Below are 21,426 nucleotides of genomic sequence, written 5' to 3'. Positions count from 1 at the left end.
GAAGGCTTCTGAATCTGTCTCTGAACAGCACTCTCTAGGTCCCCGGGCTTCTGGTCACTTATCATCAAAGCAAGCATGTAGCGGGTCTTTGAGTGTCGCGGGCAGTCATGGCGTGAGAGGCGAGGCCGGCCGTTCCCAGCGCTCTTAGAGGGTAGTGAACTGACTGGTTGGAGAAGGAAGGGACCGAGTCCTGGGTCACTAGTTCCGAATTCACTCTCAACCGTGATTGAGCATTCACTCTGTAAGCCACGTGGGTTCAAAGACATGGTCCTGCCCCGGGAGCGCCCAGCCCATCTGCCCAAACAACTAACGGGTGCCGCCAGGAAAGCCCCGGGGATTAAGAGAAGCAGCTGATTCTTACCAGCCGGCGGGACGGGGCGGGACCGGGCGGGTCCCCTGGGGAGAGACCCTGGAATTGTCCTGAGGGGAGGGGAGGGGAGGGGAGGGAGCACTGGGAGTGCCAGGAAGGGCCGGACATCCCAGGGAGACGCCAGAACCGTCGAGAACACAAGTTTACTGAGCGCCTACTACGTGCCAGGCACTGTTCTGTCCGTGAACAAAAGAGGATGGAAGCTCTGGCTGGGAGGGGATCGCAGTTTAGCGGCAGGTGGTAGCAGTGCCCACGTGAAGACGGACAGCGTGCTAGGTTAGCGATGTTCTGGAGGAAAGCAGGGCAGGGTCAGCGCGTCAGGATGCGGGGGATGCGGTGGGGGCAGTCCCGGATCCGACAGAGCCTCGCGGAGGGGCGCGCCGTCCTGCGACCCAAACAGCGTGTCGTGACTGCGGGACGCGCGGGGCGGGAAGGTGGGGGAAGGCTTGGGACAAGGTCCAGGGCAGGGTAAAGGGCCGCCTGAGGTCGGTGAGGTGGGTGTGGGGCGGTTAAGGGGTGCTGAAGGGATCAGGCTTGAGTTGCAGACAGTCTGAGAGGTGGTAGCGAGGGGGGTAGAGACACCGGTGAGAAAAGAGACCTGGGAGAAACTTCTAGGTTTCTGGCTTGGGGAACGGGGTGGATGCGGGTGAAACTCCAGCGTGGCTGCTAGAGGGGGAGAGACCACACACGCCCCTTCCCCTATCAGAGATCCAGGGCTGGGAGATGGAGTCCTGTTCTGTGGTCGAGACCTCTCCCTCCTCCGGGAGGTCGCGGTCCGGGTCAAGGTTCCCTGAGCCTGACTTCGGCCGTCCGATCTGCGCAGGCCCAAAGCTGAGGCACAGAAGCTGGAGAGCACCGTTCCTGTCATTGGGGTTTCCTTTCATTAATTCAACAGATTTTGATTGAGCACCTTCTCCGTTCTAGGGAATACAGTGATGAGAAAAACACATGTTCCTGCCTGCATGGAAAGTTTAATAGGTGAGGGGAGGCAGCCTTTATCCCACACAGTGATTAACTACAACCCCAGCCCCGCCCAGCGCCCCCCGCCCCCCCCCCACGCCAAAGTGCTTTCAACAGCCCGGTGTCGGTGTGTGAATCGGGACAGAGTCTTGGGAGGGTGGGACATTTCCTGAAGAACGACACGTGAGGTGAGAGCTGAAGGATGAGGAGGGGTTAACTCCCAGCGTCCTGGGGGAGGATGGATCCGGAGCAGGGGGACAGTACACTGTGAGGTCAGGGACCAAGGTCCACAGGGGACGGAGTGGAATCAGTAAATGCAAACCCAGGAGTGAGGGGAGTGGCAAGAAGGAGAGACTGGCACACTGCACCGACAGAAACAGATCAGTGGCAGGCTGCCAGGGGCTGGGGTGCAAGAGGGAACTTTGGGGTGGTGGGAATATTCTCTCTGGATTGCAGGGTTGGTTACACAACTGTACATGTTTGTCAAAGTACAGAGAACTGCATACCAAGAAGGGTGAATTTCACTGTAAATTATATCTCAGCCTTACTTTAAAAAAAAAAAAAATATATATATATATATATATATATATATATATATATTTTTAGTTCTCCAACCAGGGATCAAACCCGGCCCCTGGCAGTGAAAGCTCTGAGTCCTAACCACTGGACTGCCAGGGAATTTCCCAAAATAAAGGTATTTTTAAAAAGAGAGAGAAAGAAGTTGTCAAGGTAGGCCCGGGCCAGACCACACATGGCCCCAGAGGCCCTGGTCAGGGTCTTGGTCTTGAACCGGCCTTGTTGGTAGCTGAGGAAGACGGACCTGAAGCGGTTTCGTAGGGCCCTCGGTGGCGCGTGACCGTGACCACGCAGCCCCCACGCAGCCCCGGGACCTCCGGGATAGGCACCGCCTGGTGCCACATACACGTTCCCCTCCCCCGCCCCCCCTTGTCAACAGCTCTGGCTGCAGCTGCAGATCCCTGCCACAATGACCCGGAAGTTAGGAGGATTTGGCATTCCTCTAGGAAGATTAGAGTCTCTACTGCGAACTGCAAGTGCCTTAGGGGAGAAGGGAGGGGGAGGGCATGGAGTGAACCCTGAGCATCGACTTTGCTGGAGCCGGGGCTGGGCCCAGAGACAGAACAGGGGGGAGGCATGGGGGGGGGGGGGGGGGAGGACGGGCCCACAGCCCACACTTGAAGACGCTGACTGTACAAGCCCACCCTCAGGGCCATCGCCGCAGCCACGGGGTGCAGCCTGGAACACACAAACCTGCTGGGCCGGTCTGCACCCAGCTAGACAGTGACCTTTCTAGCTGCTTCCCCGGAGGCCTGCTGACCTAGACAGGACGCCAGTGAAGCAGAGAAGCAGAAGAGAAACGTGAGACCGCCCAGGGCCTCGTTAAGGGGGTCGAACAGCCCTCTTGCCCACGCAGCTCCCCATTCATCTGGCGTGGCGGGAACCAGCTCACCCAAGCTGACCGGCTGACCTCAGCAAGGCAGTGTCGGCCCTGGGCACCAGAGGGCTTGAACACAGACCGATGCATCAAACCAACTTACGCAGAATCTCTGGAATCAGCCCTGGCCTCAGCGAACTTTTAAAAAGTGCCCTAAATGACTGGCAGGCACAGGCCGGGGCTGAGAACCACAGCCTGAAAGGACGCCTTCTCTAGACAAATGCCTGCGGGGTTTGTATCCTAGGAACTGGGGCTGGTCTCTGCAAAATGTGCTGGGACAAAGGGAGCCCAAGTGGTAAACCCGCCCTCTTCCCGGGAAGCTGGACCAATGAAAGGGCGGGCAAGACTGGAAGCCGCTGAAGGCGCCCCATCCGGGTCTGTCGCCAACCACTGAGCGCCCGAGGACCCCTGTGCCGGAGGAAACAAAACCCGAACTCTTCAGGACTAGATTGAAAAAGGACCTCACATGCCTCGAATTCTTATAGAAAAAAGCCTACAAACGATCTCAGGCACTTGGCTACTTGGGCGTAGATCTCAGTGTAAACCACGGCCAGACCTTCCCGGGCGGCCGGCGCTCATGTGCCGAAGTTTGGCGCCACCTCGTGGTGCGCCCGCACATCCGTGCCAAGAAAGACCCTAACCTCGATGGTAGCTCACTGCACTCTGAAACCACTGAAACGGGTATTGCCATAACCTGACGGCAACTGAGTGCTGGAAAGCACCCTGGCGAACCCCACTCAGCTGCCTGAGACTGGTCCTCGGGCTGGGGAGTACTTCCTGGCCACAGGGTAATGAGCCCACAGGACCTGTGCTGGGCTCGTCATTGTCACCTGTGTGGGAACTTTACTTATTTCAAGCTCAACGAATTACTTTCCCTGCTTAAAAATGTGTGCCTCCTAAAACACTTGGCCCTCCATACTGCTCTCTGTGGGGAAGGGATGGGGGTCCTTCCATGAGGCAGGAGGGGTGCATGTAAGCGAACTGCCCTGCCACCATGCACTCGCTGGCCACAGGGGACCAACGCCCACTGCTGAAGGTGATTCTGCCTTCTAAGTACTGCCCCATCTGTGCTTGACTGTTTCCTGTTTGGAGTCCTCCCCGGGATTGGTAACTGGCGCAGGGGGAGCGGAGGTAGTTTCCCAAGATCATTCAAGTCAGCAAGTAGTGGAAGCAGGACTGAATCCCCAAGGAGCCAGGCCTGGCTGGGACCTACACCCCTACTCACGTGGGGATCTGGGCCTTCACGCACCTGAGCAGCGTGTCCTATCCTCACATCCACCACTGCACTGCCTCAAGGTCCGGGGTCAGATCTCTGGCTCCTCCCTTTAAACGTCAACTGGATTTCACACCGGGTCTTTGGGTTCCAGGGGTTCCTTTCGCTGGGCTAACATCCACTCATCTCCATGCTTAGCTCATAGGCTTCTTCTCAGAGCCCCTCATCTAAACCGTCCTCTCACGGCACCAAGTACCACTCCCGAGCTCCACTTAATCTTGAGTAGCACTTAGGAAACACACAAGAGTGAATTTTCATTCCTGTGCCTGAGAACACAAGTGTCTTAGTCAAGGGAGGGGAGGGAATCACACATCCACCTCCGCATCAAGAAATATTTCAGGGCTTCCCTGGTGGCGCAGTGGTTGAGAATCTGCCTGCCAATGCAGGGGACACGGGTTCGAGCCCTGGTCTGGGAAGATCCCACATGCCATGGAGCAGCTGGGCCCGTGAGCCACAATTACTGAGCCCGCACATCTGGAGCCTGTGCTCCGCAACAAGAGAGGCCGCGATAGTGAGAGGCCCCCGCTCGCCACAACTAGAGAAAGGCCTCGCACAGAAACGAAGACCCAACACAGCCATAAATAAATTAAAAAAAAAAAAAAAAATTTCAACATGGCAGACACAAAAGCGCCGCCACCTTCTGAGGAAGAGACGGCTTCATTTACTGCCATTTCCAAGAAGGCTAATCAACTCCTCCTTTTAACTATCATTTTCATGACCACGGAGCTCGTTTTACCTAAATGACGTTTACATCTCACGAGTGCAGACTGGCTTCACTTCCACCAATAATTGGCTCTTTTAACTGCCCATTTCCATCTACTTATTTTCAAACTTAGGCTTAAAAAAAAAAGATGGCTCTATTTGTCCGCTGGGGTCACAGCCCAAGATTAGGGATGCAACAAGGGAGCCACCAGGACCCCCATCCTCTTCCCACCAGAAGCCATTCCAAGTAACACCCACACCCCCCATCCTCAAAGACAAAGGCCATTTTGAGAATTAACAAAATTTTAATACAGTTCAAATCGGTGTGCCTGATTCATTTCAGCTCCTTCACTGCCAAACCTAGAGGAAAAGAGACACCAAAAGTAAGCCATTCAGGAGATTACTCATCTTATTTGAGTTACTACTGCCTGTCTGGATTTTGTACTTAAGCTAAAGAGGGCTCGCAAAGCTCAGAAATTAAGCCCACCAGGACGGTTTTGCTTAAAACATCAACAGTTGGTGTTTGATGATAAAAACGTTCCCTCTCTCAGCCTTTCTAAAGATGTTCCAGTTAGTCTTACAAAGGCAAGTGGTGCTGGCTGACTTCTCACTGTGAAGAAGCAGCCTTTAGAACCCCCTCTGGGCTCCTGGGGCAGTTTCCTCCCAGCTGCCCTTTTGAGCCTTCCACCACCAGGACAGGCCCCTATGCTTAACCTATGCGCATGGCCTGCTGCATTTAATACGTCTCTCAACCTATAAAAATGGGGGTCATCAATATACCCGCACCTACCTACCTACCTTGTAGGGCTGTGGTGAGGATGAAATGAGTGACACAGGATAAGCATCAGCTGTTATGATGCTGCATTAGGAAAGCACTGAAGCGGGTGAAACAAACTTTCCTCTGGCCACGGAAGCGATTTCTGGTATGGGATCTAACCTCTGAGAACCACGCATATTCCTTGCACTACACCCACAGCAAGAGCAGATACTTAGACAAACCACAGAATGGACTTTCCTCATTCTGGGGACAAGTCAAGAAACAAGATGGTGACACAGGGACCCTCCACATTCCGGGTTGTTCCCCCTCCCCCGGGGTTGCCGCCTCACTCACCTGGGGGCAGGGACTGCTTCAGCTTCTCTGCCTTCTCTTTGTCTGTGATGACCAAGGTGTAAAGGTACCTGCTACATCGAACTTTAAACTTCACATTATCCTTATTTTTCTTGATCTTGACCGCTATCAGAGACCAGAATTAACAATTAAATTGTATCACAGAAAAGAGAGGGCGCAAAGTCCACCTGCTTTATAGTTCTGCAGGAAGTGGCACGTGTGACAGCTGTGCCTGCCTCCCTCCACTGTCCCTCTGTTGAAACAGAAAACAAGACCGCCCCCCCCCCCCCCCGGCTTCCTCTGAGCTCCTCCTCTGAGCTCAGTATTTAAAAATAATGTCAGAAATCTTCATTTCCCTTACATTAATACTCAAGAACCTGGAGCTTAATATTTATATTTAAAACACAGGTAGTATCTGGTACACTGAACACATCCTAGAACGTCCTGTGTCCATCTTATTAGTATTATTATTTTTTTAAGGGATGAAAGTAGTTCATAAAGTAAGGAGACGGATTATCTGCTGAGATCAAGAACTTCCCACCACCCTTCTAGAAATAACTCTGCATATGAGATGCCATCGGGGGCGATGCAGAGGCTCTTCCTTCAGGACCGCCCCCGCCATGATGAGCACATACTGAAGCTTTTCCTCAAATTTGAGCAGAACACATTTTCTGGGCTCTTTATTGCTTTAAAATTCTATCTCAGGAACACAGCTCAGACAATAAAGAGCCCCAAGTGTGCTCAAAATTCAACAGCGCGAGGTTTGAAATTTAGCAAACAGTCTGGTTATGTACAAGCGTCAACGCATTTCTATGAGGCCAGGACCTATTCTGGCGGCAGGAAGACATCCACTTCCCAGGTTACTCATGTCAGGCACCTGTCAAGTTCCTCATTCCGACTTCAACAGCACAGTTAACTTGGACTCACAACCCACAGCTCCATCTCTGCCGATAACTGCTAAAGGGGTAGGACATGTCACAGGAAGCAGAAGCTCTGTGGCCCTGCCCAAGGCACTGGCTGCCTTGGCTCATGTTTTAATAAATCAGGCACATGGATATTTACTCAAACCAACCTATTCTGCTATCTTAACATTCCTCCCAAAGCTAAGTATACTGTGTCGTCCCTAGTAGCTGCTGTACATCTATAAACTAACTGAACCCTCGCAAGATAAGGCAGATGCATCTCTTAAAAATGTTTATTCAACATCATATGATGCAGCAATTCTACTTACAGGAATATACTCAAAAGTACAGAAAGCAACAACAAGAGATATTTGTACAACGTTCACAGCAACATTATTCACAAGAGCCAAAGGCAGAAACCACCCAAATGTCCATGGATGGATGAACAAAATGTGGCATGTCCACACAATGGATTATTTAGTCTTAAGGAGGAAATCCTGACAAATTCTCCAACATGGATGAATTTTGAAGATACCATGCTGAATGAAGTAAGCCAGTCATGAAAGGACAAATACCAGATGATTTCACTTACATGAGGCACCTAGAAGAGTCAAATTGATAGAGACAAAGTAGAATGGTGGTGGCCAGGGCTTGGACGGAGAGAATGGAAACCTATTGTTTAATGGGTTACAGAGTTTCAGTTTTGCAAGATGAAAATTTCTGGAAAAGGATGGTTGCACTACAATGTGAACGTACTCAAAGCCAGTAAGCTGCACACCAAAAAATTTTGTTACGTTTATTTTACAATTAAAACTACAAAGCAAAATTTAAAAGTTTACTCAAAAAACACTCACTGGGCACCCTATCATATCCAGGGGAACGTGACCCCTACTCTCACAGGTCACTGTCTAAAATCAACCTCCCAAACAATTAAAATGCAAAGCAATCTGATGGACTTGGTGTCACTTGCTCAAGGTGCTAAAGTCTCTTAACAGATCGTCTGATCTGATCCTTGCACCAATCCTAGGAGACAGATGTCATCACCCCCTCTTCAACAGAAAAAACAGTGGGGTTGTGTTTACCTTGCTAAGGACAGCTAGCTGCTGGTAGAGCTGGGATCTGAACCCAGGCAGTGACAGCAAATTCCCTGGCCTGGACTAAGGCTGACCCGACACATTTCCTTTGTGCACCACACTATGTACAAAAACACAAGCGCACTGTCACCCGCGGTCCCCACCACCCGGCAGGACAGACATTCCCACCAGATGCTACCTGTTCCCACAGGTGGTCACCAGTTCACACGGCACCAGGGGATCAAAGGCAACAAGCTGTTTCAGGTAAAGGGGACACAAACATGACTCTTCCTGAAGCCCCGTGAACTCCCTAAAAAGCTCTCCTGCACGCCACTGCTTCACCCTACCACTGACACAGGGCGTCAGAGACGGCTGGTGCCTTAGCCCACCTTAAAGTAAGTCAGCCCGAGAGTACTCCACTTTCACGAGTTACCCGATTTTCTCTTTAGCACAGATCTGGGAGGGAAAGCAAGCTATAAGGAGCAGCACAAAACAGATGACTCCGGGTTAAAGCAGTTCAAGATCTAGTATAAAAAGCACAAGCTCCCCAAACCTCCTTCAACTACAACAAAGGCACACCCGCAGAACTCCCTCCCACAGTGTAGAGAGAACACACTGGCAGCTGGGGCTGGCACACGTCCCTCAAAAACTCGCTGTTTTATGTTTTTGATGCATCAATTACTTTTCCCTTCGTTTACAAGCTAGGACACCAGCACACGTAGAAGGGAAATGACTTAGTTCCTTGTGAGCAGGGCCTGTCCTCAGCCCAGAGCTTAACATGCAGCACTAAGTCGGGGTTTATGAAACGCGCATTTCCAGATTTTCACCCCGTACGGGTTCCGTTCAGAGCACCTACCATATACAGGAGGACACACACGAACAAAACACCTTAGGACGCTTCTTAAACGTCCACAGTTAGCTAAGGAAGAGAACACACTGGCCAACCAGCTTCTCTTACGCGAGACCCGCTAAAACCACTGCTCCCCGACAGCACGCACAGGCTTAAGCAGCCGCCCGGCCCGAGCCCGTGCGACCCTTTCCACTCGCTCGTCTAGACCCTCACTTACATTTGGCGTCCTTTCGTCTGGCTGTGAGCAGAAAGTCCTTGATTTCCTCAATTTTGCGAGGCTGCAACACAAAGCAAAAAGAATCAACTGTAGAGACACTTTCTTCCGGGAATGGTCGAGCCCACCAGCCCCTCTCGGGGCTCCGGAGACCCTCGCACAGGCGCTCCTGCCCTCGCCCCTCGCCCCGCAACCCCGGAGAGGCCCCAGGCATGGGTCGTACTCACCATGGCGACGAGGCGCGGAGAGCGCGGCCGGAACCTGCGGGAAAACAAGCGTCAGCGTCCATGGGACGCAGGAACCGGCGGCTACCCCGCTTCCCCTCCCCGCACCCCCGAAATGCCGGCCCCATCGCACTCCACTCCATCCTCCTCCCCCCGCACCTCTGATCCAGGCCCGGGGTCCCCAGACGTCACCCGGCCGTGGATTACTACGGATTACCCCCCACTCCCCACGTAGGGCCCGAGAAACACTCACCGTGAGCAGCCTGAAGCGAGGAGAACGGAAAAGAACGAGACTTCCGTTTCCGGTCAGTTAAACCCTCCCCCAGAGGAAGCTGGGTACGGTGTCTGCAACGGGTCAAGAATGATACAGGCGTTCGCCCTTTCCATCGCTGCGTCTCTCCCTAGATTAACAGCGCGGCTCCCCGAAAGCAATGGGCCACCTCCCTCCACCGCTCCCTACCTCCTCTATCCTCCGGTCCAAACCCCACCTTGGCTTTGCTAGGTTTTATTTCAGATCCGGTTTGAAGACCTGTGTTAGGACTTATTATCTACTACTTTCATTAGACCTGTGTATTGGGCATCTACGCAGAGATTTTTTCTTCTTTTAAATGGAGGGACCCTCCTACTTACATTTTATAACCTCTTTCTAGGGGTTCCTCCCTTTTCCTTCTGGTCTCCTTTTCCACGGACATCTAATCTGTCATGGGCAGGGCCCTCTTGCTCGCCTATTTTTATTTAACGGAGCTTTTCCACTGGCTGCTTCCAATTCCTTTAAGAACTGGTACCATAAAAGCAAGTGAAAACTTGGAATAGCTAACGTTTATGGAACACTCACACCGGACATCTCCTGTACGAAGCAGTTTACCCATAGGGCCTCTGTGATCCTCGGGCGTGCTTGTGACGGGTGGCTCTGGTCGTTTACCCCAGTCTTACCCGCAGAGAATGAAGGCGTGTCAGTTGCTGGGAGAGGTGAAGTCAGGACTCTTGACCACCTCCTTACTAGGCTGCGCACCTGAAACGGGCCGGCAGCTCTGGGAAGGCAGCGTTCCCTTTGCCCCTTTGGTTCCTCGCAGCCTCCATCCCATCCCTGGCATTATTTTCTCGGCACAAATTTACCCTCAGCTCTTCCAGAACGTCTTTGCAGGCAGGCTCCGGGAAACCTGAGGTTATCGATTTTATTTTCATCCTCCACTTTAATTTTATTTTTAATCTCCTTACAAAAGTCTACATTTTATTATATTTGTTTCCTCCCCAATTTAATAACTGCACAACAGAATGTAATTGCCCTGTGTGCATTATTACGGAGCAGCTCACCTGAAAAGAGTCCTTTACCATGAACTTCGCTTTGAACCCACTCCCCTCCCCCCTTCCCTCCCATTAGACAAGCCCAGGTCGAGCATTTTCCTAGAGATGCTGGAGATACAGGGAAGGATAAACCCACAGTCCTTGCCCCTGGGAGATCACGAAATCCTCTAATTGTGCTAGACAGCCTTTTAAAAGAAGCCAAACTATGTTTCTGTGACTACTGATGCTTTTGGGTGTGTTAACAAAGAGAAAAGTTAATTGGTAGGGGCTTAATGTGAGATTATCTGAAGGTCAGGATGCCTCAGCTCTGACCTGAGAAAGACACTCTCAAATCCCCCAGCCTGACCTGACAGCCCCCCTCCATCTCAGGCTGATGCCTTTCTGGTCTTTTCTCCCCCACTGCACCGCCAAAAGCAACGACCTTTTCAGCCCAGCCAACCGGTTTCTTAAGGGCACTTCCTGACCCCAGGCATCTGCCTGTGCCCTCCCCTCTGACTCTAAGTCCTGCTCATCCTCAGAGCTCAGCTCCGCCCTCTCCTCTGGGCAGGACCCTGCACCTCTGCCTCCTGTCACCCGTCACTCATGCAGTAGTTACTCCCACGTGCCTTTCCGTAGACTGTGCGGCAATGTTAAACTTCTCATACATTTGCACTGACTTTTTTTTATAAAGGCAAGAACGAGGTTCTGCATTCTGTTGATAACTCTCAAAATGTAGTGCTCATACATATACAGAGGTGCTCAGTGCTGACATGCAGGATCCTCGAGATGGTTGCAGCATCCGAGATCACTCACTATATGAAGGGTGGATAGATTGATGGAGGGATGGTTGGATGAATGAACGAAGGGATGAGGAGAGGGAGGGAGGGAGGGAGGGATGGAGGGAGTGATTAATTCGGACAAAGCAGTGCCTGGCACATAACAGGTCCACAAAAATATTTGTTGAGTGAATGCCTGGTGCTTCTCCCCACTGGGACCTACAGGACAGGGACAGGGTGAGGGGCTGCACCTTCCTTTTGGCAGTGATCCCAGAGACAGATGTTTGCCTCTTGAACTGCATAAGAAGAGAACATAGATGTCTAGTAACAAAACACAGAGCCATATTTTTTCAGGTACCAACGGCTTTCTCCGGCTCCCCCAGGGCGACAAATAGCAAAATAAACTGCGGCCACTGAAAGGTGAAGCAAGGAGCCTGGAGGGAAGGCTTCCCTCCTTTGTGGGAAGATGAGCCCCACGTGTCACAGTGGAAACAAGGGCCGAAGCCCTGGCCCTGAGTGAGACAGCCTGCGGCTCTGGGTGGAGCCCAGGACACCGCATTCGACAGAAGCTTCCCTGGCGATGCTGATACACATGCAAGACGGCAAACTCTACAAGGAGCCCAGGGTGGACCCCATAGGAGATGAAGACCCCCAGACTTGAGAGCAGGACATAGCACGGACCAGTTTGCCGTTACAGGTCAGCCGTGAAGCGTGGAGGATGGGTGGAAATGTCCAAGACTGGTGGCTATAGGAATGGTGAGGGCTACTGTCACTGTCTAAGGACCACGGAGGAGGGTCTCAACCAGGGTGGCGTCTGTGTGGTCAGAGAGCTGGAGATGGACGGAGGGCACGTCTAGAGCTGTGGGAAGCATCCATTCTCTCTCCTTTCCCTCCATCACCCCCTGCCGGGCCCAGGGCTGCCCGACTGGGCCCCTAGAAGCTAAGGCACACGGCCTCTGGCCCCCCCAGCAGGTACCTGGCCACCCCTGAATTTAGATTCCTTTTCAGCTCTTGCGCCATCTTGGAAGCAGGACCAGGAGTGGCCAAAAAAACTAGCACCGACTTCATGGGGCCATGGGGGTAAGGCACATAGGATGGTCCCTTCCTACGTTCATGGTCTGAACGCTTCCTCTGTGCCAGGCCCCGGGCTGGGAATAACCAGGCTGGGGTTTGGTGTTTCATCCAAGCCAAGTCCCGAGCAGCAAGGGCTGTGCCTGGGGGTACGACGAGCCTCCTGGGGGTGCCAGTGGGGGAGCTCGAGGGAGGCAGCGGGAGAGGAGCGGCTCCCCGAATTGCCTTTCCCACTTTATGCTGCTCTGCAGGGCTGGGCTTGTCCACGGCAGGCATCATCCTGCAAAAACCCATGGCTGGCTCCAGGGGTTTTCCGGGGGAGGTCATACTACCTCTCTCTCTCCTCCCTCGGGTGCTGCTGTGAAGCCCAAGTGGGACAACGAGAAAAGCCATAGTCAGAGCCATCCTGCCTGCCCCGCCCCGGGTCTGAAAATCCCCGCCCGGACCTGGGTGTAGTTTCCATCAGTGACCACACGAGGGCGCTGAGACCGTGACTGGAAATGGAAAGTGAAGATTCTGGCCCCTTTCTGCCTTGCATCCTAAAACCCCCGGCTGAGAGCACTTACATAAATTAGAGGTAATATTTGTATGGTATTTCATACCTGACGGGGTGCTCTCATATCTACCATGTCATATAATTTCCAAAAGGCACCCAAGGGGCCCACGCCTTTGTCTGGTGGCAGGGCTATCCTTTAAACCATCTTGGAAGGGGGATGTTTATTAAACCTTAAAGGTTTTCAGCTGGGGCGAGTGAGTCCCTCTGGCTGAATCTGGTCACTTGGGAAAAGGTTGACGAGGGAGGGAAGGAGGCAGGGTGCAGGCACGGGGGCTGGTGCTTTTTGGGGGGACCCAAGAGGGCTAAAGGAACGCAGGTTTCTCCCCTCCTCCAGCCCCCAAGGGGTCCAGGAGAATCTCAGGTGCTCCCGAGGGATGCAGGTTCAATATTCTCCCAGCTGCTGTGCTAAAAGCCACAAGGCATGGCTGGTCGGACTGGAACAGGGTTTCTCAAACTCGGCACTGCTGGCTTTTGGGGTCGTTCTGTTTTTTGGGGGGAGGGGTGCTCTGAACATTGTAGGATGTTCAGCTCTCCCTGGCCTCTACCCACCAGATGCTGGACCCTCACAACTGTGACAGACAAACGCATCTCCAGACAATGCCACGCGTCCCTGGGGGGCAAAATCACTCCACGTCGAGAGTCACTGGACCAGAAGGACAAAACCAAGAGGATATTCTTTATTATAATGACGTCTGTCCTGCACCTGTGGCCAGGTACTCATGGGCCCAGGCCTCTGTCTTTGCACCCCACGGCCATTGCTCACATTGGTACCCAGCCCTTGCTCTGGGATGCTCAAAGGTTCAGCATCCTTTTCTGGTGCTTCTCCGTGGGTCTCTGGCTGGCTGGCAAGATGGGTGTGGCCAGGTGGTCAGTCACCAGGAGCACATGCAGCCCCATCGGCCAGAAGCCCTGAACCTTAGGAATGGTGCTCTCCTCCTCAGCAGCTGGAGGACCGTGTCCAGTGGGAGGCCTTGTGGGGGGATGGGGGTTGGGTGAGGGGGGGGTGGAGGGGAGAAGGCAGAAAAACTCCTGCAGAGCCTGCCTTTAAGGGGCCTCTAAGAGAGCAAACACCCACCCGCCCAGACGGCCCATTGACTGATTAAACGGATTCAACCCATTTTTAGACAGCTCCTTCTGTCGGCCAGGCGGTGAAGATGCAGAAATAAGATCCGGTCTGCATCTCTGTCCCCATCTCCAGAGACTCACAGACTAGCAGGAGAGGCACTGATAAGGCAGTAAGTGCTTCTCACTGTGGGACCAGATGGGGACCGTGGGAGATGGATCTGGGCTGGGGACAGGCTGGGCCCAGGGAAACCCGCCAGGAGGAAGTAACAATGATGCTGATTCACAACAGAGAGGACCCACCCAACACACTCAGCAGCCAGCTGGCAAGAGCAAACCTTCAAAGCAAATATGTTCCAGGGGGGACAAGAATAAAGAAGCAATCGGATTAGGTGGCCTCAGTCCAGGAGGTCTTCCTGGAGGAGGCGTTGTGATAGGATTTGAGGAAAACTGACCCTGGAGACAGATAGTCTTGGATTCAAATCCTGTGTCTGGCTGGGAGAACTTGAACCAGTCTCCTGGCATCTCTGAGCCTCAGCCTCTGTTGAGGAGGGATATTAATCCCTCCTTCCAAGCCTTCCAGACCCCTATGCCAATTGGGTATAGCCCACATGACTGTCTGCCGCTTCCCTGCCTTGCTTAGCAGAAACCACAACAGAAAACGCTTAGCCCAGCAACTGGCTCTGGGACTGTGAACCGAATGTAAGTCAAGAGTTGCCAGTGGGGGGCTTCCCTGGTGGCGCAGTGGTTGAGAATCTGCCTGCCAATGCAGGGGACACGGGTTCGAGCCCTGGTCTGGGAGGATCCCACATGCCACGGAGCAACTAGGCCCGTGAGCCACAACTACTGAGCCTGCGCGTCTGGAGCCTGTGCCCCACAACGAGAGAGGCTGCGACAGTGAGAGGCCCACGCACCGTGATGCAGAGTGGCCCCCACTCGCCGCAACTAGAGAAAGCCCTCGCGCAGAAACGAAGACCCAACACAGTCAAAAATAAAAAAAAAAAATAAATTAATTAATTAAAAAAAAAAAAAAGAGAGCAGAGAACTTGTTCTTTAAAAAAAAAAAAAAAAAGAGTTGCCAGTGGATTTGGAGAACTACAACCCAGAGAAGAGGAGGTGGGCTGGGGTGGCCCTAGACTTGGTGAGGCAGGCAGAGGGGTCCCCTGGGAAAGTCTGCCTGGTCTTGTCCAGAGGGGACACAGCCAGTTTTGACAGATGCCACCTCCTCAACTCCCCTGCTTCCACCAACCCCTTTGCACCGTGAACGGCTTCCACGGTGTCCAGCCTGCTACCGTAAAAAGGATGGATTAGACAGCGTCCACCAGAAGAGAGGAAAATAATATCGGGGCAGAGGAGAATCCATCTTGAGCGTAAGGGACAAACACCCCTCCTATATATCAAAGTATGCCAGGCTGAGGGGGACATGAGAGAGAGAAAGAAAAAGGGCACGGTCCCTTCAAATCAAGGGACAGGGGTCAGCCTGTCGGCTTGTATATATCTTGCGTTATGCAGCGGGAGAGAGAAAATCAATAGAGCTGTCAGCAGTGTAATGCATTCAGTATTGCAGACGGTCCCGTCTCAGGATGCTCCAGATAGATGCTTCAAATTAAAAAACAGGGAAGGGGGAGAAGGGCTGCAGGGGTGGGAGATAAACGCCCTGACAGACCAGAGGGAAAGAGGTGACACGACTGAGGATCTGGGAAAATTAAAGTCCATAAATCATGCGCCTTGGAGAGCATCCCGGGTGTGGCTGACAGGAGACCTTCATCGGCAGTGATGTCGGGTCTTGGACCCCCCTCTGCCAGATGGGGGTCCCAGGGAGGGAAGGGAGAGCGTGGAGAGGCCTCTAGGATTAATGGTGTTTTAAATTATTTATTTATTTAATTAATTATTTTGGCCGCACTGCGCCGTTTGCAGGATCTTAGTTCCCCGACCGGGGAGCGAACCCGGGCCCATGGCAACGGCAGTGCAGAGTACTAACCGCTGGACCGCCAGGGAAGCCCCTAGTAAAGGTGTTAGTGCCGGGGCCTTGGGGGTCGGGCTAGACTGGGGTATGAGGGGTGGAAGAGGTGGGGAAGCAAGATGAAGTGAATGACAGCCTCATAACCTGGGCCGTGTGGGTCCTTTGGGCGGGGGGGGCAGGCCGGTGGGTGCAGCATCTGCCTCAGCCTCAGAGCCTTTGGCCTCCTGCTTCCCTCACGGTGGCCCCCTGGGCTGCATCCCCCCTCCCTCGGAGGGAGTGGGGGAGCCTGGATGGCCCACGTGTCCTTCCCGGAGCTGGCCGGCCCTGGCTTAAGACCTAGGAACGCTGGGAAAGACCCGTGCACAGGGTGAAGAGCCTGACCCCCTCGCCCGTCCCCTCCCCCCCACCCCCGCAGGAAGCCACGTGCCCCTCCCCCCCCCAAGGGGCCACCTGCCCAGGGTGGGCCAACAGAGAAGAAAACCAGCCCCCCCCGCCCCGCCCCCATCAAGGTGTCAAGGGCAGGACGGTGCTGGCTCCGGGAGAGAGCCACTGCCCACGAACACCGCCGCCCATCGCCCTCTGGAGCCGCCCAGATCCTGACCGGAAACAGCACAGCAAGACTGAGTGATTGCAGGATAATTTTTTGTTTTGAATTTTGTTTTATTTATTTTTTATACAGCAGGTTCTTATTAGTTATCTATTCATACATATTGGTGTATACATGTCAATCCCAATCTCCCAATTCGTCCCACCACCGCCACTTTGATTGGAGGATCATTTTAACCACGGGACTGGTTTTGCAGGCGCGGGCAGCAGGTACATGGAAGCAGGAGGGAGACCTGCCCCTGGGCCTGGGGGTGGCAGGGGGCGGCACCTGGACCCGGGACAGCAAAGCTGTATGGGGGGAGGGGCCGCCTCACTGACCAGGGCTGAGACCTTCCCCCAAGGACACGCTCAGACCTCCTGCAGCCTGTCCGGGAGAGAGCTGGGATGAGTGCCCCCAGCTCACTGTCTTTCTTCCCTCCATCCCTCCTTCTCTCCAGCTCTCCTTCTTTCCCTCCCTCCCATCTCCTGCCAGGGCACCCCATTGGCTGAACTCCACAGGGTCGTGGCGGTCACCCGCGGCACACGGAGCAGGTTGGAGGCTCCGACCTGGAGGGACCAGCCAGTGTATAATCACAGAGCAGGGAGCCCATCGACAACAGCCCTCGGGGTGGCCTCATGACCTAATGTGGCCGTGTCAGCGCCTGGCTCCTTCGCGGTCCCGAGGCAGAGGAGTCCCCAGGGCTCAGCGGGCTCCCTTCCGTCCCGTCCATCATCCCAGCGTACCCCACACTCCCTGATCCCCGGAACCCCGGCCACGTCTGCAGGCTCACGCGCCGGAAACAGGCACAGACGAGCTCTGCGCTCTGGCCGCCGCACATCCTACGCGCAGGGGAGCCGCGCGCCCCGCACAGCGGCACACTGGCCGCGCTTCCCGAGAAACACGTAGGCCCGAGGTTGCTTCACTAGGTTACATCAACCAGGACAAGTTCTACCAATTAAACTGGTGACCGCATTTCCAGAAGCAATTATGGAGTGCTGCATTGCCTCGCAAGGTGAGGGGATTAAGGAGAGCGCTCAAGGCTGCGGCGGCTGGAAGCACGGCCTCGAGGGGTCTGTGGACCGCAGAGGAGGGAGGCTCCGCGTCTACCTGCCTCTGAGCACGTGCGCCCTCGGAGAGGGAGAGAGTCCCGCGGAGGAAGCCGGAGCTGGGGGGAAGGAGGCCGGCGGCCCTACGGGTTCAGGGTGGGAACTGGGTCTCTGTTCCCCTGTCCTTCCTGTTTCCTTCTCTGGTGTGTACGAGCAGGGAAAAACAATTTGTGCGAATCTAGACTCCATCCCAGGGTGACAGGGGGGCGCGTTGCCTGCTTGTGCGGGAGGAGGCGCGAACGGGCCGGGGTCTCCATGGTGAGAAACCTTTGCCACCGCCTCCTCCCAAAGGCTCGCGCGAAGTCGGATCCCTCCCACGTGGCGGAAATCGCAGCATCTTTGGAGACGGAAGGATGGAGACAGAAGTGGCCCCGACCAGCCTCCTGCTTGGCTGAGTCTCGGGGAAGGCGGGTGTGCACGGGTGGGGGGGGGGGCAGTTGGGTCAACGTCCCCCCTCCCCTACTCTGCTTCCTTCTTACCTGTTCGGAATTTCCCCCTCAGCCCTTGCGGGGCAGGCTGTTCTCCTATTAATGAGCAAGACAGATGCAGTTGGCTTTTTTTTTTTTTAATTTAATTAATTTATTTATTTTTGGCTGCGTTGGGTCTTCATTGCTGCCCGCAGGCTTTCTCTAGTTGCGGCGAGCGGGGGCTGCTTTTTGTTGCGGTGCGTGGGCTTCTCATTGCGGTGGCTTCTCTTGCGGAGCACGGGCTCTAGGCACGCAGGCTTCAGTAGTTGTGGCACACGGGCTCAGTAGTTGTGGCTCGCGGGCTCTAGAGCACAGGCTCAGTAGTTGTGGCGCACGGGCTTAGCTGCTCCCCGGCATGTGGGATCTTCCCGGACCAGGTCTCGAACCTGTGTCCCCTGCCTTGGCAGGCGGATTGTTAACCACTGCGCCGCCAGGGGAGTCCAAGGATGCCTTGTTACTTGGGCATGGAGTGTTTCCCTGGTGAAACACTCAAAGCCTTTTGCCTCCCTCTCCAGTGACCAACTGGGTCACAGGTTGCTGCGAGAAGGCGCAAACTGAGGTGATTCCTTGAATTTACGAATACGTATTGAGCCCCTGCTCTATGGTGGGACCGGGGGTCTTGACACGAATAAACACGTTTTCTGTCCTCATGGAGCTTGTCCTCCAGCTGTGAGGTGGGCCAGTTTCTCAGCTCTGTCCACGCCTCTCAGAGCTCCCGCTCAAGACACAGCAGCCGTGTGAACCCCTCCCCCATGACCATGTGACCCCATGTGCCGTGATGATTGGACTAGCCTGGGACAATCCTGGGTTTGGAGCCAGAGCTTAGAGACTCTGGTTTGTTATGTGGCTGATTGGTCTGGGGTTTCATGCAAACCAGGGGCCCAGGGGCACCTCTTTGGGGGAAGCCACGATGGGTACATGTAAGCAGGATTCAGGCACTAGGGCTTCAGAGAAAGAGCAGCTGTTGGACACCTTCCTAGCGGCTGTGACAGCAGCTAAGCTTTCTGCCCCAGGTCCTGTGAAGTTCACCTCCCCCTTCCCTTCCCGCATATTTCTACCTTTTCCTGAAGCTGCTTTGAATTGGTTTTCATTTGGGGGAACAAATGACCCCTGGGGTAGAAGACAAGGTGAAAGTCCAGGTTGGGTGCACAGAGGAGGGGGCTGGGCTCCTTCCGGGGCCTCAGCAAATGACCGGGGCAGAGAAGGGAGACAGAAGGGACATCCCAGGGAGTGGGGGGAGAGCCCGGCAGAGGGAACAGCCCACACAAAGATGGGCAGATATGCAAGTGGGTGACATGCTCGGGGACCTTTCAACAGGGGTATGCTGGCAAATGTTTAAAATCTGGCTTTCTGACATAAATAAATAAATAAATAAATAAATAAATAAATAAATAAATAAATAAATTAATTCGTCATCTGTAGCATGTGCTGATTCCCATGGTGTAAATCCTCCCACCGTGATCAATTTCAGGTTGCCAATGTGATGTCAACTTTTGAATGCGGAACAAGCGGCTCCCATGAGCTGGTAGGGCCAATTCCAGGAGACCACCCATCAGGTCAGCAGGTCAGCGCCTAGATGCAGGGGCCACGTGGGGAGGACAGGAGGCGGGAGAGGAGGGTGGAGATGGGATTGGGAGGGGTTTCGAATGTCACGTTTGGGAGTTTCAGCTTCAGTCTGAACTGGCAGAAACCCAGGCCTTGATTGGGTGCTTTGGGTAGGCGTGTGAATCAGCAGATCTAGGCTCTTTGGGTCTGCTGTGGCCTGACCTCCCCTTCAGCTGGTCCCCTGAGCAACCCCAGGGAGTCTGTTGGAGCCTGGTATTGGACCTGGAGAGGGGTGCACAGAATGCGAGGTGCACTGTTTCCAAATAGAGAGGGAGAAGAGGACTGACCCGCAGCCAGCTGTGCCGCGGGGCCATCCCTCATCCTAATAAGTCCATCCAACTCTCATTTGCTAATGAGGATTTTAATGGTCACAGGCTGACAAGCGAGACTGAGAGGGGAGACGGGAAGGTCGTTACGAAAATGAAGTATGTAGCTATGTGGCATGCTGTTGCTGCCCCGCCTGCCCACCCAGAAGGAGTGAGATGTGGGGAGCAGGGACTGGCTTGACCACACCTCGTGCGCTCCTGGCTGGGCCTGGGGGTCAGCACCACGGACAGGGGACAGCTTGGCTCTGTGTTCCCAGAAGTCAGGAATGCAGGCTCCTGCTCCCTAATAAAGTTTGCTTTTCCAAACCTCAGACGGGACGTCACCTCCCTTTGGAAAGCTTGAGTGTAGCCCCAGATGGTGTCAGCATGGCAACCTTTGCACAGTCTCTTAGCACCCACAGGTGTCAGGGTGCTTAAATGCTTCATTTCCTTGGCTGTTTTCCCTACTAATTTGTAAGCAACCTGAATGCAGGGTCTGTATTATCCTCTCCATGTCCTGAATCCTGACCACATGCCCAGCACTGTGCAAGGCATAGGGAGAGAATTTGTTGAGAAATGAATGAGCGAATGAATGAACCACTGAATAAATGAGTAGATGGGGGAGTGAGGGAAAGAATGCATGAATAATGTGTTCAATGAAACAATCAATGGATATAGAATCACAGCCAGGCTACTGAAGGAGTGGGTAAAGATTTGGATATAAAAGAAACATCCCATCCTTTAGACTGCACAAGGTGGACAGGGAAGTTAGAACAGAGATTTCCAGAAATTCCCTTATCCCCCACCCCCCATTCGTCCATGATATAGGGCTATTCGGAATAAAAACTACACATTTCAGCATTCCATGCAGATATCTGTGGCCATGTGACTAATTTATAGCCAATGGGGTGTAAGGAGAAATGGTGTAAATGGAGGGGGCATGGCCTTCTCCTTCCCTTCCTCCTTCCTATTGGCTGAACTGTGGGGGTGATGGCTGGAGCTGGGGCAGCCATATGAGACTTGGAAGCCAGCCAGTTTGAAGCAACATAATAGAAGAAGAGTGAGTCTTTTGAGGACTCTGCAGAACAGAGCTTCTAGACTAGCCCTGGGCTGCTAACATCTAGATTACAGTTGGAGGGAGAAATGAATCTCTAACCTTTTCTTTTGTTATTTTAGGTTTCAATGCTCAGCTGAAACTAATCCTAAGTAGTATATGCACTATCATGAAAGAGAGACTCAAACATAAGAATAAAGGTAAAGGGCTTCCCTGGTGGCGCAGTGGTTGAGAATCTGCCTGCCAATGCAGGGGACACGGGTTCGAGCCCTGGTCTGGGAAGATCCCACATACCGCGGAGCAACTAGGCCCGTGAGCCACAACTACTGAGCCTGCGCGTCTGGAGCCTGTGCTCCGCAACGAGAGAGGCCGCGATAGTGAGAGGCCTGCACACCGCGATGAAGAGTGGCCCCCACTTGCCACAACTGGAGAAAGCCCTCGCACAGAAACCAAGACCCAACA

The 21,426-nt window shown here is 53.8% G+C and overlaps 1 protein-coding gene across 1 annotated transcript; it reads right to left on the bottom strand.

The window, feature by feature from the left end:
* Positions 1-5,043: 5,043 nt before the first annotated feature.
* RPL38 (ribosomal protein L38) lies at positions 5,044-9,378 on the bottom strand. The gene is made up of 5 exons (XM_068531554.1): positions 9,289-9,378; positions 9,133-9,166; positions 8,909-8,969; positions 5,870-5,992; positions 5,044-5,118 (listed from the first exon to the last, which is right to left on the bottom strand). The coding sequence occupies exons 2-5, from the start codon at positions 9,133-9,135 to the stop codon at positions 5,093-5,095; spliced, it is 213 nt and encodes a 70-aa protein (XP_068387655.1). The 5' UTR covers positions 9,136-9,166; positions 9,289-9,378; the 3' UTR covers positions 5,044-5,092.
* Between the last annotated feature and the right edge of the window lie 12,048 nt (positions 9,379-21,426).

This window comes from Eschrichtius robustus, chromosome 20 (genome assembly GCF_028021215.1).
Source record: "Eschrichtius robustus isolate mEscRob2 chromosome 20, mEscRob2.pri, whole genome shotgun sequence".
NCBI classification, from domain to species: domain Eukaryota; kingdom Metazoa; phylum Chordata; class Mammalia; order Artiodactyla; family Eschrichtiidae; genus Eschrichtius; species Eschrichtius robustus.
Note: the sequence above shows the minus strand (reverse complement) of the source record. Positions and strands in the feature narration are given on the sequence as shown.

What these genes read in the sequence shown, in the direction of transcription:
- RPL38 (XM_068531554.1), bottom strand. An exon ending in CAGACGAAAGGACGCCAAAT is followed by an intron (nt 5,993 to 8,908) that starts GTAAGTGAGGGT and finishes GGTCTCTGATAG; the next exon opens with CGGTCAAGATCAAGAAAAAT. An exon ending in GAAGCAGTCCCTGCCCCCAG is followed by an intron (nt 5,119 to 5,869) that starts GTGAGTGAGGCG and finishes CTTTTCCTCTAG; the next exon opens with GTTTGGCAGTGAAGGAGCTG.